The sequence below is a fragment of the Mytilus galloprovincialis genome, chromosome 5 (assembly GCF_965363235.1).
Source record: "Mytilus galloprovincialis chromosome 5, xbMytGall1.hap1.1, whole genome shotgun sequence".
Taxonomy (NCBI): Eukaryota; Metazoa; Mollusca; class Bivalvia; order Mytilida; family Mytilidae; genus Mytilus; species Mytilus galloprovincialis.
The window spans coordinates 34,378,554-34,396,005 of record NC_134842.1 but is presented as its reverse complement, the minus strand read 5'-3'; the positions used below and the strand labels follow the sequence as shown (position 1 = coordinate 34,396,005).

The following is a 17,452-nucleotide window of genomic DNA, read 5'->3' as shown; positions in this document are numbered from 1 at the left end:
TTAAAGGCCACAACTTTTATATTTTTCACAGAACACCCTTAATTCTTTGTCTTCTACAAAGAAGAAAAAACAAGAATTCGAACTCCAGGATGAATTAAAAAAGGTGAATTCTATAAAGAACTGACAAAAATTTTAACTTTTATAAACCAATGTGGAAAGTTTAAAAACACAACTATCAAATTCCAGACTTGACACGGTAATTTGCCAAGAAAATATTATGTTAAACCTGGTTTTATAGCGAGCTAAAAAGTAAATTCACAAAACTACTGAACTAAGAGGAAAATAAATTTAGAAAGTCCATAATCACATGGCAAAATCAAATAACAAAACGCATCAAAAACGAATGGACAAGAACTGTCATATTCCTGACTTGGTACAGGCATTTTCAATTGTAGAAAATGGTGGATTAAACCTGGTTTTATAGCGCTCACCCTCTCACTTTGATGACAGTCTCATCAAATTCCGTTATATTTACATTGATGCGTTAACTAAACAGACACTTTAAATAAAATAGTCAACATATGGGTAATTCAGTTATCATCGTATAACAATTTAAAAAGAAACAATTTAACAGAACACAAAAACATCTATCTACAAACCCTTTCATTGGTTTGTGTGTCTGACGTCAGAAAATGTTATACGTCACATAGATTTGTCGTTCAATGTGCATACAAACATTTTTAAAATTTACATAGGCAATGTTAGCATACAGGGTTAAAAAATCAAAAGTATGTAAGAATAAATTTCAGTAATAGACTCGAGATTTAAAATAGTCCAAAATGTTTATATAGAATTTATAAGAATCCACAAATATTTAATTCCATTACGTATTGAATTATTTTGACGTTTGTGGTTCAACGTATTTTGTATTCATAAATAGAAATATATCATTATGACATAAAATAGAACAATATCATAGTGACGGGATCTTTTAAAGTACAGAGTCACGTTATTAGAACCAAAGAAATACAAAAAGTCGCATATACAAAACACATCGCCCAAAAATGATACAAACACATTGACGAGATGTATAAGTACCGAGCCACGTCAAACGGATATCACATAAAACCATTCAACAGTAAAAGTTATATTAATAATAGAACAAAGACAAATGAAAGAACTATAAAACACGTTGTTAAGATGACAAACAACATCAGTACGCAGAATCTATACATCAAGACCATCGTGTATTATTTGTGAAGTTGATACGAAATATTTATCAACAAGGTCATGGTACCTTCCGATGAACTTTTTTAGAAAAAGGACGAGACGTTCTTTGACATACCCCTGGTTCATCAACTTTCTACTCAGACACTGATGACATTTTACAAAGTATGAGTAGGAGCTGCAAGCTCTTGAATATCGAATAAGTTGGGAAATATATTTCCCATATGCAGGTGAAGTTGGTATATTGCTACTAAGGTGGGGGAAATTTATAATTTCAAAATTAAAATCGTCTCGTTTGTCATAGATTCTGGTACTGAGATGACTGTGTAAGTCAAATTCGAGATATAAGTCTAAAAATGAGGAAGAGGAAGCCGTGTCTGTTGTTTCTTTTGTGAATGCGACGTTTTATCAGAGACCTGATAGTTTTAACCCATTCTGAGACAGTTTCCAGTTTAACTTCTTCTCGCTTAGCCCATGCTCTGGCGTAGTCCTCAATGGAATCCATTATTATTTTGAAGTTATAGTTCCAATTGATGTGTTAGGGTTCTCTAAACTTAGGACCATGAGAAATCACCTTTTCGGAGATTTTTATGTTGAATTATGTTTAGATCCCCCAGTTATAACATGACCAGAGGGACTGTAATTATAAGGCGAGTGGGAACAGTCACATGTCGGAGGGTTTTTTAGGTATTGTTCTAAGTCAAGGTCCTGCAATGCTTGTTTATAGTTAAATATTTTAGGTGCAATGGTTTTGGTGTAACTATAGGATACAATAGGAACAGACTGATTTTGAAAATAAATAGGAATTTTAGATGTTACCCCATTGTGATGTAGAACGTTGCAGATATTGATTGCATCAATTCCTCTATTGGCAAATTCAACAGGAAGGAATTCCCTCTTTTCCTCATGTAAAGTTTTCGCTTATTCAAATCTTTATTATATAACTTTAAACATCTGAATTTCAAAATTTTCAGATAATGTTATTGAAATTTGTAACGCTCTGTATTCAAAAAACTTCATTTAGAACTGAGTTTGCTTTAAGACAGTAATAACATTAAATCAACAAAACATTGTTGTATTTCCAGAAAAGTATTTAGTCAAGACAATGAACATGCCACATGCATCTTGCATTCTGTTTTCTCAATTGTTTATTATCAACTTTTATGATCAGAAATTATATGACTTTTGTGTACGTGATCACTATCTCTGTAACTTTTCTATATCTAAAGTATTTGCGTTATTTACAAATGAGTATTTCGAGGACGCACTAATGTTGATATAGAATGTCACAGGGGTAAACAATATTAACATCGCTATGAATTTAGTTAGTAGGGCATGTGATTTGGTATGATGAAATATAATCTCTTGTGGGCCTCGGGTGTGCTAGTTTATATTTACTTTTGGTTGAGCTAAATTGGTGTGAGACTATGTAAGCAAATAAAAGGTAGTAGGAGGATGACCCTTTTCCGGTATGTGATTTTGTATTTAAATGAAATTATTTGATGTTATAAAAATGTAATATCAATTTTCTATCGTGCCATGATACATTTTTGTTCATTTCTATAATTCAGATATACCCGTCCCGTACGGTTTGTAGTTGATCTCATTAAGGAAACTAGGCTTGCAATTTGTAGGCAACGCGTGTATTTCGCAATTCGTCTAAAAAAGACCTGTCGGTGTCTCGAATAAAAAAAAGGACAAAAGGACTAAATAAAGCTTTTCCCTTTTGTCTCTAAAAATGTTTTTGTTTTATTTCTATTTTACTGAATAGCAGAACTATAAATTGATGTGGTATTTCTTTGTCGCTAATAACCTAAGTTTTTACAGAATCGTTCTATAATTAATATTTGAAATCAATTTTTCTTTTAGGCATGCTTTGAACTATGTATAGAAAAAATTGTAGAAAAGAATTGCAATTGTTCGCCTACTTTATCAGATGTTAGTTTAGGACTGTGGATTTGTGATGACGCTGAAGGTATATTAAGTAAATATATATCTTACATAAATCTTTGTCACTTTCGCGCGTTTGGCGCAAATTCAAAATTTCAATTCTGGTATCTAGGATGAGTTTAATTAAATCTTTATTTGTGCATTGACAATCAGGGACCAACCTTTATTCATAAGTCGCAGGAATATTTGACATCAGTGTGTGTTTGTGACAGCTTAGGAATTGTTATCTAAAGTGAAACAATTGACATCATTCATTATAGGAAACATTGTCATAAATAGAATTGTTATAATTCTGTCTGCACCGAATAGTTGATAATTTAAGAACATCCATTTAATGTATTGGATCTATTATCAACCGCTGTCGGGAGCATATTTCTAATTGTAATATAATCTGAAATGATGCAGTTAAGGTGGTATGGGAGTCTAAAATAAAAATGATAGAATTTGTGCATACTTTGCCAAAACGTAGTATCTATTGATATATGTCGAAAAATATAATAAAAATGATAGGTCACCGCGCATTTTCTCAAGCTACAGGACGGGACAAAATGACACATTTTGTATGGATTATACAGGAAAAAACACCATTTTGTGATTAAAAACTAAACAAAATGATAAAATTGTTAAATACTACAGGAAAAGATAGCTTTCAGACACTGCTTTGAGAATATCAAAAGAAAAGATAGGGTCACCGTACGTTTTTTCCGGCTAAAATACAAAATAGGAAAATTCCATGTAGAATCCTTCTGAAAATGCACTGTTTTAGAGTTACCTCCCCTTAAAATGCCAATTTAAAAAAAAAAAAAAAACAACCAAAAATAGTTAACATTTGCAAAAATATTAATATTTATAAGTTATATTCTTATAAATTAGTTCTGATAAATGAAAATTCACATTAAATATCTGCATTCTTGTATCAAATTTTGCTAACTTGATGGAAAATCTAGACCTTTGGTTCTCTGTATTTTTACGATCCAAGATGGAGGAAGACACCCATACCACCTTAAAAAGCTGTTTCTGTCGTGTTAAATAACTACAATCCATCCACAGTCACGTCTCAGTCATTACAGCTGAACGGACGTGCTGGGCCAGCTCTCCTTTACCCGCTATCTTCGATGAGGGTTTACAGTTAGATATCAACGACTTACTACTTAAGATGACAGAAACCAATCCATGCCGTACAGATAGACGTAGTAGTTGGCGTACCCGCGTTAACATGTACTCCAAAACCATTGTATTATGGGGAGTGTTATGCCGATTAACGTCCGAGGGCTGTATCCTAGGCTGTTGGGTGATATGACCTTCATTTCACTGCCTCACGGCTTTGGTCTTGATAATGCTTCCTGTCATCTTTCGAACTACGTCCGAGATCATCTACCTGTACTCCATCATCGAGGCTAGCGCGCTGCCAAGCTGACCAAACTGGCCCTGAAAGCAGCCGTTAGTGAAAATAAACATCAAAATAGTAAACAAAGAAAAATCTACTCACCAAAACCAAGATGGCGGCCTACATATTGCGACCTCCACTACTTGTTCCTGACCCACGGCATCAAAACATGTTAAAGCTCACCAAACGTCTTCGGGCACCGAGCCGACCGTGCGAGGGCTGTATAGTCAGTCAAGGTCGTTAAACACCACCATATATATATTAAATAACTACAAAATTAGCATAAAGTTAAGTAACATTTCAATCGTCCGTTCGTAAATGTAAGCCATTACAAGTTTCAAATCATTATTCTATATACCGTTAGTATTTGTTGTCACAAACTATAAATACGTGGCCCTTTTTTGATTGTCATAAACCTTCACACACTTCCAGATTTAAGATTGTATGTCTATAGCACTTTAAAATCAAAGATAACAAAATAGTACAAGCAAGGAAAAACTATTGCATTGTATTTCGATTCATTTCAAGGACAGGTTAAAAGCTACTGAATCACCAAAACCTTTTGAAATAGTAACCCCTTACAGTTTTTATATCTCCCGTTTGATGTTTGAACATATTATCGATATGTTTTAGTAGAAGTGCAACGGTATGTTAAAAATTGACATTTAAAGACTTGGAGGGTTTAGAAGTTAATATCAATTTACATCATTGCATGTGTATTAATAGTCGAAAAGTTTATGGGGAAAACCATGGCATCTTGTCAAGTTGAAAACCGATTTGCAACTAAAATTTTTGTAACATGTTTTTATTATTAACTTATGAAAATGCTGCGTTTTACTTTGTGACACGTTTTGAACAAAATATGAATCTCTAAACAAATGTAGTCGTTCTAAAAACTTATTGACTTTTGTCTAACAACCTATAAAATTCGTCAAAATGTTCGTATACATCAACTGCTAGCTTTTCTGTCCAGCTGCATACTTCTGTTTGATTTGATCTAGGGTTTGAAAATTACATATGCGTCAATGGATATCTTATACTAAAGTATCGACGTAGTTGTATTCTTAATGTTTTATATATTGTGTAATATTATGTGTCTGTTTGTCTTTTGATTTTTTTTCCATGACAATGTCAATTAATTTTCGATCTATGAGAGTGATTGTCCCTCTGGTACCTTTCACCCTTCTTTTAAGGAGCTTAATTGAAATCACATAAAATTTGAGCCATACAATAAACAATCCATCAATGATTAGGTTTGAATTCGAATGTGAAACTACACTCAGCTATCTCACCTGTAAATGCGATTTTGTATAAGAAACGCTACATTTAAGATGTACCATGCATACCTCGAAAGTAAAAACGAAAAAGTGAAGTTTCGATGTATTGGGTTTTTACTGTAGAATATCCTTATTTAAGTAGTAGTTGCATAACATATTGATTGATTAGCAAGTTTACAGTTCTAAGACATATAAAAAAAAAGTTTGCGTCAAAATTTCTGTAGCTAAGTCTTCATTTCATTATGAACATAACATGGTGATTGAAACTGTAGACAGGACACGTATATAACTAGAATACTGATAATTCAGTGATGAATTTTTCATTTTGTGCATTTTTTTATACTTAAAAGAGAGGTTAAGATAAGACAAATAGTATACAAAACACAACATAGAAAAAAATGAGCCACAAGACCCCAATCTAAAACCGGGGGCAGATATCATGTGCTCAAGAAGGCTAAGTAGGTTTTGTTTCACATCTGATACATCTGATACCCGTCGTATTGCTCCCGTGAGTGCAAACCCGGTAATTCGCTAATTCGGTATGTCGTCTTTGGGACAATTGGAACAGATATTCAAGAATAGTCAACATACTCGTGATAGGTTTTTGTAAAACTTTCAGAGGTATGATTTTCACAACTATTTTCAACCGAAAAAAAAAACGAACCAAATGTTAAATAAGTCAAATACAGTATTCCACCAAAATTTCATATATATCTATAGACTGCAATACATTCCCCTAGGGTATCACCAACCCAGTAGTCTACACTTCGGTGTTGACATGAATATCAATATACAAAAGTTTGATTTTTTTTCGAGAAATAAGGATTTTTCTTATCCCAGGCATAGATTACCTTAGCCGTATTTGGCACAACTTTTGGGAATTTTGGATCCTCAATGCTCTTCAACTTTGTATGGCTTTATAAATATTTTGATATGAGCGTCACCGAGGAGTCTTATGTAGATTAAACGCGCGTCTGACGTACTAAATCATAACCCTGGTACCTTTGATAACTATTCAATACTGTCCAGACAACACTTCTAAAGTTAGAGTACAAACTGTTCACTCTTGTTATTTTAATGTCCTTACTGAACTGCATGCAGGTCAAATGTCAAATGTCAAAACGGCATCTGAATGATATTCGCTGCTTGGTACAAAGTTTTTAAAATATTAAAGATTTTAAATTCAGAAATTAAAGAAAACACATTTTGTATCAATATTCAGTCGATCAACAAATTGACATCGTAAATCTAAACTATTCCCGTCTTATTTTGTAATTAACTGTTTGTTTGTCGATGACTCAATAACAATCCTTTTAATGAGTGCTTACAACTGATATGTATTAATGACCTTGAAATCTCTTAGATTGCAAACGAATCAAGAAGGTTTAGGTCATATCTTGACCTCTCAAAACAAACTTTGGTCATGTTTTTCTCTGGCTGTTTATGACGTCTTAACACTGAATCCATTGGATGTTGGATGTGTACAATTTCACGTTTGTTGTTTATGGTAATTATTTTAGCTTTCAGTAAACAAGAAAATAAAACATGTCCTTTATATATTTTAGAGCTTCAATGTATGGCACAAGCTGAAAAAAGTAGCGACAACTGCAGTTGCAAAGAGCCTTGCAAGTATGATCTTAACTTTATTATTAAAAAAGAAAACACTTTTATTTTTGCCAGTAATAAATGAAAAATTAGTTCGATGATTTTTCCTGGTAAAACATTGAATGCTGTAGTTATCCATGATGTTTGTAATTATATATGTAAACCACTTAAGACCTTATCTTATTATGCTGATCATTTTCATTCATTACTTTTTTACCACCTCAAGACTACTAACCTAGTTATGCGAATGACCAACGTTAACCTCCCGCAGTGAATGGCATACCCCCTCAAAATTGAGAACCAAATTTTATTCATGTTAGTTTCTGTGTCTCTGGATTAAACACGTCTTCGAATTAAATACATGGAGAATTATATCATCAGTTGAACCCTAAACTCCGTAAAGAAAATAACTTAAATTTTCAAGTTTAAATGAATAGTGTCTATACAATATGTTACGAACTAGATCACATTTAAATAAGTCAATTAGTTATATTTAATTCTAACTGGTATAATTAAACATATGCCATCAACACAAACGTTGTGGAAAATTATTCTGTTAGGATATAATTAAATACAAGTACTTTAATACGACCTACCTTGTGACATTTTTGGGGTAACGAACGTGCCGCGAGATTAAATTGATAGTTTAGTAAAAAAAAAATCAAACTGTGTTCTTTCTGTTATTCTAGGACGAGATCTGGTCCCTCATCTAAGTATATCAGTGATTATCTAGTTGAGTGTATGTCTGCATAAACAAAAACATATTCCAAATAGTTACGGTAAAGGTGAAATGAAAATGTAATCCAGACAGTCCTCTTTATAAAATCATACGAAAAGAATGTCTGAAATGTTTTCTCCCTTATAACCTTCATTGTCAGTAAAGGGCGTAAGAGCTTTTAATACTATATTGTTCAACAGGCAACTTGATACAAGAAGCAATAACTACCACTCCGACGTAGAATGTAGACTTACCCCTTGATCTTTATTAAAAGCTACAAATCATGCTGTCTTAACGGGTGCAACAAAAGATCTACATCCCCTTCAGGTCATTCTCCTCCAATTTGTTATCTACGTTTTTGGAGTTTTAAATGCATGCATTTGTTAAGATATCTAGTTGTGGAAACACTCAACTATTTCTTTTTTTATTGCATACTGTTTTATGTCCTTTCATCATTGATTCTAGTTTATGAATTACATTAAAATTACCAGAAATAAACAAACCTACGCTAAATTTCCACCCCATTTGTCCCTACAACTATGAAGTGTCTCTACACAAATGAAAATAAATCATAGAAGGAAAAACAGTAACTCAGACAACAACAAGTATGAACAAACTAACCATACTGTCAAATATGTATATCGAAATATTGTCTGTAATTATAGACAAACATCTACAATGTATATGTAAAACTATAAATAGATCCAATGTAACAATGCTTCGAAATACCATTTATGTGCAATTTAAATCAATTTATAGATAAGGGTACGTCAACCTAAATTACGTTTCTTGGACAGATGTACTATTACAAAACTTTTATCTTTAATACGAATACCTTGTTGTCTTCTACAGCGAAATAAAATATGAGACATTCCGGTCAATGACAACATGGCCAGGAAGAAGTTATGTAGGAGTGTTGGATGCAATTCTCAAACAAAGAGGTGTGGCATACCAGGACTTAAGGTAAATGTTATTGTTTATTTCTTATGTAGTGACGATCCTGTGATATGCTTGGTTTATTATCTTTTCCTCGAATACATGCCTCAGTTGGTAAGATATTTGTTTTATATGTTACTTCGGCGGATAGAAATTAAGAACCAAAAATTTAAAATGCAATAAATTTTAAAAGATTTTTAGGCCTGTAACAATAATCTAAACCCCGGCAAAAGGAAAAAAACAGTTGCATGGTTTAATATATAAAAACAAACAATTAACAAATATGCAGCAAGGAAAGGTTTGAAAGACATATTCCAAACGAGTGGCTTCGTAAACTTTATGACAGTAAGACGCAAGATGGGAAATATCATTGTTTTGTAACCTTGTAGTTACAATCAAACGAAGAATACCTGATTTTCACTTGCTGAATATTATTTCTACTTGGAAGTGATATTTTTGTGATTCAAGTGGTAATTTCGCTGTCACCTCAGAGTGCTGGTGAACCTTTTCATCTTATTTATAAAACGTTAGTTCGAGTTACTTTTTCTCAATAATAGGTCAATGCATGTCTTAAAAATAAGCTCAAAACATCGCTGATGTATTATTGGCTGTAAGACACCACTTTTCAATCCGAATGTTTGCGAATATTTTTCGAGCTTATCTTGAGATTATTTACGCAAGCCATGTGTTTTGCATATTCAATTGTTAAAATGAAAAGAAAGTCAATATTGAAAACTGAAATAATGAAAGTACCATTTTGTTGACTTATTCTTTCCAAATAAAAATCAATCTTGCTTTGTTTTACGTTAGCCAGTTTGGCCCTTGAAAGCAATTGGTGTGAGCCAATGCTCCGTGTTGAAGGCCGCACTTTGAATTATAATGGTTTACATTATACACATTGTAACTTGGATGGAGAGTTGTCTTAATTTCACTCATACCACATCTTCTTATATCTAGTAGGTAGGGAAAAAAATATAATAATAAAAATACTGAACTCTGAGGAATATTCAAAACGGAAAGTCCCTAATCAAATACCAAAATAAAAAGCTCAAACACATGAAATAAATGGATACCAATTGTAATACTCTGACTTAGAACAGACATTGTATCATTAACCTGGTTTTATAATGCTAAGCCTCTCACTTTTATGCCAGTCGCATAAAATTTTATAAAATTGACAACGATGTGTGAACGAAACAAACAGACATAATACATTGAAGGTAAAAATGTCAAAAATAGAGGTACAGCAGTCAACATTTGTGTTGTAATCTAAACCACTATTACACTAAACAAATATGTAACAAATAAACAAAAAGGCATATAGACAAAGCTATTCAGCCAACATAAAATACAAGACTACAAAAATGTACCATAGCACAATAAGACAATGACGAAATGTTTAAGTACAGAGCCACATTATATGTAACAAAGAAACACAAAGAGGCATATAGACAAATGACATTGGTAAATTAAAGACAATGTTACAAAAATTTACCATAACACAATATCATAATGACAGGATGAATAAGTACAGAGCCACGTCAAATTGGTATTACCAACACAGATTAAACAGTAAAAACAATATTTATAAAGACTAATAAAAGTATACTGTAACCTGTATAACACGTTATTAAAACGATAAACAACATCTGTATCCATAATCTTGTTTTATTTGTGATGTTGATACAGAAAACTTATCAACAAGGTCTTGGTACCGTCCGATGAACCTTTTTACTAAAAAACGAGACGTTCTTTGGCATACCCTTGGTGCATCAACTTTCTACTGAGACATTGGTGACGTTTTACAAAGTCTGAGAAGTAGCTTCAAGCTCTTAAATAACGATTAGTTAGAAAATATATATCCCCTACGCAGGTGCATTTGGTATATTGCTACTAAGATGGGGGAAAGATAATTTAAAAATTTAAATCGTCTCGATTACCAACTTCACCAATATATGGGATGTATATTTCTAAATATGACAATAGTCATCCATTCATTTGATGTGTTTGAGCTTTTGATTTTAGCATTTGAATATGGACTATCCTTTTTGAATTTTCCTCAGAGCTCAGTAGTTTTGTGATTTTACTTTTTATCAAAGATTCTGGTAAATAGACGACCGCGTATGTCTAATTCGAGGCATAAGTCTGAAAACGAGGCTGCGGCAAAAGTTATGTCTGATTTCTCTTTAATTTATAGTTCTGGGGGATATATGAATGGAATCCATTCAGAAAAGTGTAGATTGTTAATGGAAAGCAAAACATCAACATATCTAAATGTGATTTAAAGGATTATGCTCCTTTAATCTTTTTGTTTTTGACAATTGTCTAAAGGAACTCCGACTCGTATGAAAATAAGATGGGGCCGCCAAGGAGAGGCACATAGTTCGTTCTTATTGGATTACCGACAATTTGTTGAAAAGACTACCTCCAAATTTAACATATATGTTGTCAATAAGAAACGTCAGCATACTTCATCACTTGTACCTTTATGTAGCACATTTTACCTTTTTGTTCACTTAAACAAAATACATGTACACAGTATGGTATTCCAAAGTAATACATTTATAGCGTATGCCACCTTTTGTATGCTGAAAAGCATTGTGGGTTATTTTTTTCAGACGATTTTTCAATTACACATCATTAATGGTGGAATGCAGGGTTGAAAAATCGAAATTTTGATAGAACTAATTTGTTTTACCTTTTTTTTTTCACTATTTACAAAATATGCCGAATGGTATCCAGAAGCAAATAAACTATTCTATGTCTATTACAATTGTACAATTGTCGTCTATATCCCAAAAGGGTTGCATAACGAACGTAGTGCGTTTCAACTCCTGTTTATTGATTGGAATCAATTTCAAGGTTAGCAATATTTGTTGACATAGCTTGATCTTCTCATATTAAATATCCATTGCCGTTGCTGAAGTTTGTATTATTGATTTATCAAAGCCAGTTAATTATTGCATATGACTGCTTTTGTTCAAGTTATGCGTAATTTTAATTTTCAGATGACGTAATATAAATGAGGACAACAAGACTTTCCTAACTATACATGTACTTTTTTACTTTTAAACAGGGAAAGCTTATTGTTTGTCAACATATACTTTTCCTCCCTACAAGAAGAGGTAACGGAAGAGGAACTTGCATACACGGTAGATATTATCTTAAAAATCTAATTCTGTCAATTGATATACCAAAGTACGATTCGCATTTTTAACAATAGTTAAATAAAGTTTCATATGGAATAGTTCAGAGATTGGTCCATGATACTTAAATAAGACCGTTATAGTAAATACATTTATGTATGATATGTTTTTATTCAAATTATTACTGCTGTATAATTGAAAATGTTTGTTTTCAAAATTTGTGAAGAATAATGGCAAGGTTCCATTAAAATAAATTCTAAACTTTTAATTGCATGGTTTGCTAGTTCTATCATTTCATTCTGATATATAAATGGAAAATATAACAACAATTAGCATAATTGTGTATTGTGTTTTGTTTCTATTGTTACATCGATAATATAGAAGAGTAAAATAATTCTTCAATCTGATATAAAGTATAACCTAGTGTAATTTAACCCCTAAACTTAGGAGGTTTGCATGACACACAACATTTTGTTTACTGTGATGGACAAAGATCGGTAGACTTCAAAAAGATCCATAAAATAGTTGTTAAAGGATTTCTTATATTTCTTCTAATGTTCAGATAGCACTCCACAGTTAAAAAGCATTATTGAAATTGAAAAAATGTTTAATCATCTAATATTCCTGGCTTTCTTATATGTTAAGTTATCTGTTAATGTCATACATGTGTCTGTGTATGTATCAGTATCTTCCATTTATTTGATTTTCCGAAAATAAAATGGTGAAATATGAAATTGTTTGTGTATCCATGGTAACATTCTGAATTTATTCACCTTGACTCAACCAAAAACTTTAACCTGAAGCGCGAGAGACGGACGGATAAACGGACGCATAGACTAAAAACGTGATGCTTCTAGTTTGGGCTTAAAAGAGACATTTGTCTTTCGCCTCATTTTAACGTATTATTAAAATTCAAAATTTTTGAGACAAAAAGACAAAAAAACATTACATTAATTTCTAGACCAATGTCAGGTATGGATATGAAAATACGGAAACATCCCATAATGCATACATCACATAATCTTGAAGTTCATATAAAACCACTGAGAAAACTATTTTGATTTTCAGCTATCCAAAAAATAGATTGCATTGCACACTAGCTTTCATATTTGAAAGACCAATTGCGAAACTCCACACTTAACTGTGGAGAGCTCCCTAAAAATTGTCAGATCAATTATATCAACTACAAAAGTATTTAAGTTCTTTTTCGACACCGATGATAGGAATTAACGTTTTTTTCGCTTTTCATATAATAAAACTTTTTAATTACTTTAGTTAACATGAAACAATTTATCGCCAATAACCTTATAAATGAGATGCAGTTTCTACGCGTAAAGATGTATCTGTTAAAATATGAAAACATAAACAATTTAAAATTGAAAGAATATTTTTTATGTTTTACAGATTGAAAACTTTTGGTCTGATATTGGAGGATCTCTAGGACTGTGGGTTGGCATGTCTGTAATTAGCTTGGGTGAAATTCTAGAACTTGGAATTCTTATTCTACGATTCATTAAAAAGCGAAGTGTCCGGTTGCTTTCTACTGATCATAAAAGAGGTGAAGCTGAAGACAAACTGAACGATGGTTTAAATCAAATAATCAAAGGTTTTAACGGTATGAATGAGGAGAAACAAGAAGGAAGAACTGAATTTAACGATGGTTTAAATAAAATCCTAAAAAGCATCAACATGCTAACTGCCGATCAACAAAAGCGAGACAATGATGAGAATGCTAATTACAGTGAGATCTCCATTGTTGAAAATGCACTACCAAAACAGTATAATGTATTTCCAGATCATGTATTGTAATGAAAGTATCCACACTCTTTATATATAATTATATTAATTATATAGAAATGCAGTTTACACTGTTAAGTAACCATACACAACGTATTGATATTTTAAGATATTGTTTGACATATAGTTTTTTTTTTATTGTTTTGACATGAGTCCACATGAAGATTTGTTTGATGTCTAGATTTTTGTCTGTGATGTAAAAATATGAATCATTATGTATGACATTGTATATTGTGATTATTCAGTTAAGAACGATGATAGACTGTGAATAGATATGTACCTTAATCTTTTAGTAACTTTAAATTTTAAAAATCATACGTGTTAGAACGGTGAAGTCGGATAGTCGATTTAAAAATGATTGACTTTGTCGTTTATACTTTTTAAACGCAAATGGAAAGATTTACTATCGTTAAAAATCACTTTAATAAATGGTGTATGGTTTACCAATTTATAGGCCTGGTATCTTTCATCAGCTTTTCAAAATATGTATTTAGTCTTAGATGCATGATTTTCTTTTATTAGTTGTTAGTGACTTTGAACCAGCTGTCAGTAACTGCGAGTACACTCAGATCTGTACTTAGTGTCTTTTTCTTGTGCGGATGTACAAGTACCCGGCCACGTCCACTTGTATTTGTAGTATTTGTTTTTTTATCCATCTGATGAGTTAATCCTCTTTCTACTGATTTTTATAGTTCGTTCTTATGTTATACTGTTACACCACTGTACCAGGTTAGGGGGAGGGTTGGGATTCCGCTTACATGTTTAACTTCGCCACATTCTTTTTTCTTTTAACGTGAATAATATATTTTATTGCACTCTATTGCTGTTAACAATTTACTTAGTGTACAGCATTGCACTAAGTATCCCTGATATATTAGTTATTAGGTATCCAGGGAGAATATCTAATAAAAGTAAATTGATGTTACATTACAATTTTACAATATGTTACAATCTGTATGTAAGTGCCTGTCCCAAGTCAGGAGCCTGTAATTTAGTGGTTGTCGTTTGTTTATGTGTTAAATATTTGATTTTCGTTCATTTTTTGTACATATATTAGGCCGTTAGATTTCTCGTTTGAATTGTTTTACATTGTCATTTCGGAGCTTTTTATAGCTGACTGTGTGGTACGGTGTCATTTGGTCTCTTGTGGAGAGTTGTATCATTGACAATCATACCACATCTTCTTTTTTATATTGTGATTATTCATATTGAATACTAATTCATTGTATTTCGATTCCTTATTGTCTCATATAAATTAAACTGTAAACTATGAAATTATGCCAAGTTTGTTTGGTGCTTAATCATAGTGTAATCTTATTGTTTCTAACAGCTATGACATTGAAATAAAAATAACAATCTTTTAAGGTATATACGGTTGTCATGTAAACCAATTATGTCGGTTAAGGTTGCTCATCCTGTTGATATAACGGAACTGTAAACATCTGTCGTGCAGATGAGAGGTTTTGCTAGGTGTAAAACCAATTTAACAAAGAATTTTATTCGTAGATAGGCTGAACCAAGTCATAAATATATCGGTTGTTTTCCCATTCTTTCCTTTGGTTGATATATTCTAACCTTTGATTTTGCCAGGTTTCCTTGACTCCCCCCTTTAGTATTTACGTTGGAGTTCGGTATTTTTGTAAATACATCTTTGTTATACTTTTTTGATAAACAAAGTATTCGTTATTCAGTTTACTTTCAATAATAAATATGTCAGAAAATTATCAATATAATCGCCTGTATTGAGCAAATAAAATACACAAGAGGCATCATTTTACATGTAATCTGTAGATGTAGTAGTCACTGCGTTTAGAATAGAGGTACAGCTAATTAGTTTCAATACTACTTTTTACATATCATAGATCCATATCTAAATTGACATATTAACAAATGGACACACTTAGTTTTTTTCACTATATTTAACTATAATGAATTGATACATAGATATTTGAAAAAAATGTCCCATTACAATAAAAACATTCTTTCAGTTCAAATTAAAAAAATATATAAAACAACGTTTGTTTGAGTTGAATGATTTTAATATATCTGGAGTCATTTCAGACATTTCACTTGTTACATTATATTAAAATTTTTAAGGTGCGTCTTAATTATAGAATAGGGATATGTGTTGTGATTGTCAATTTTACAACTATCCAACTGAGACCAAATGATGTGGTATAGGTCACCGTACGGCATTCAAGAATTAGCAAAATCCAAACCGTATAGTCTGTTTAAAAGGCTCTCACATGCCAAAATATGAACCAATTTAAACTAAAAAACCATGACAAAACAATATCGACGAAGAACAAATAATTTAATGTAAAATACAGCAATAACTAAAAATCATTGAATAACAGGATCCTGATTTGGTATAGCCACATTTAGAATGTAGTAAAGTAATACATGTCTGTAAGCGGTCAATCCTTCTCCTAACTCCCGAAGTTGTGTAATAGCAAAACATAAGAACAAATAGTAAAAACAGTTGGAAATGGCGTGATTCAAAAATTGGCCCGAATAACAAAATCAATCAAAATAACGACAATGAAACAAAGTACCGTTCTGAGAGTAATAGCACTTACTGAAAGCTAGTTCATGTTTCTAGTTCATTGCAATAAATATATTATGAAATTTGTCGGATACAAGATTAATAGAAGCAATATCATTGAAAAGCACTTGAGCACGGAAGGATGAAAGCAACAAGGGATATGTTTATATTTCATTATAAAAGTTATAAGAATGGCATAAGTGTCATGAGTTGGAGTTTTACGTGCACATATCCACATACCACATTACCCCTTTTGACTATCTAGACCATATTTAAAAAAAAAATTGTAGCAACAACAGGATGACTGCTCACTTTAACAAGAACACAAAACGGCACATGACTGGGATGTAGGTTGGCTACAGCATTTAGTTGGATACTACCACTAAAACATTCGTCAGGGATTCCGCGGAATCCTGTGAAGGTTTACAAATTTATCATGTCATTTTTTTAATCCCAGAATTTCTGTAAATGTTGACTGTAAAAACTAAGTCCTTCTATCAGAAAAGTACTGAAAATGAAAAAAAAAATATTTTCAATAGTTTGCTTCAGACATTATCTCTTTTAGAATAAAAAAAACAAGCCTTCGCCAAAGTTTCATAAAATTCTATGGAGGTTTGATTACAAACTTTAACCCTTAGACTGTATCTATTTGTTAATTAAAAAATAAAAAAAAACTTAGTTCATTTATTAGTTGAATACGGAAAAATGAAAATAAATTCAACATTTTGCTCAGAATACTATATGTTGGTATTTTATTCATTTGTACATTACTTACTGGCTGTTTCTCCAATTTGATTTTTTTTCTATCTACAATTGTCTTAGCAAAAGACGCAAAAATGTGTAAACATGTCGTCATTGAAGGCCATGGACAATTTTAGCCTTATGATTTATTTGGAGGTCTGGATGACATTTGTTAAAGTTCAA

The 17,452-nt window shown here is 31.9% G+C and overlaps 1 protein-coding gene across 1 annotated transcript in view; it reads left to right on the top strand.

Moving 5' to 3' along the window:
• LOC143074453 (epithelial sodium channel subunit beta-like) overlaps positions 1–15,107 on the top strand; it is a 45,226-nt gene extending 30,119 nt beyond the window's left edge. The window contains exons 8-12 of the mRNA XM_076249905.1: positions 3,037–3,142; positions 7,347–7,410; positions 8,957–9,067; positions 12,117–12,192; positions 13,591–15,107. Coding sequence (XP_076106020.1) covers positions 3,037–3,142; positions 7,347–7,410; positions 8,957–9,067; positions 12,117–12,192; positions 13,591–13,995 — 762 coding nt within the window. The 3' untranslated portion in view covers positions 13,996–15,107. The remainder of the gene's footprint in view (positions 1–3,036; positions 3,143–7,346; positions 7,411–8,956; positions 9,068–12,116; positions 12,193–13,590) is intronic.
• Positions 15,108–17,452: the final 2,345 nt, after the last annotated feature.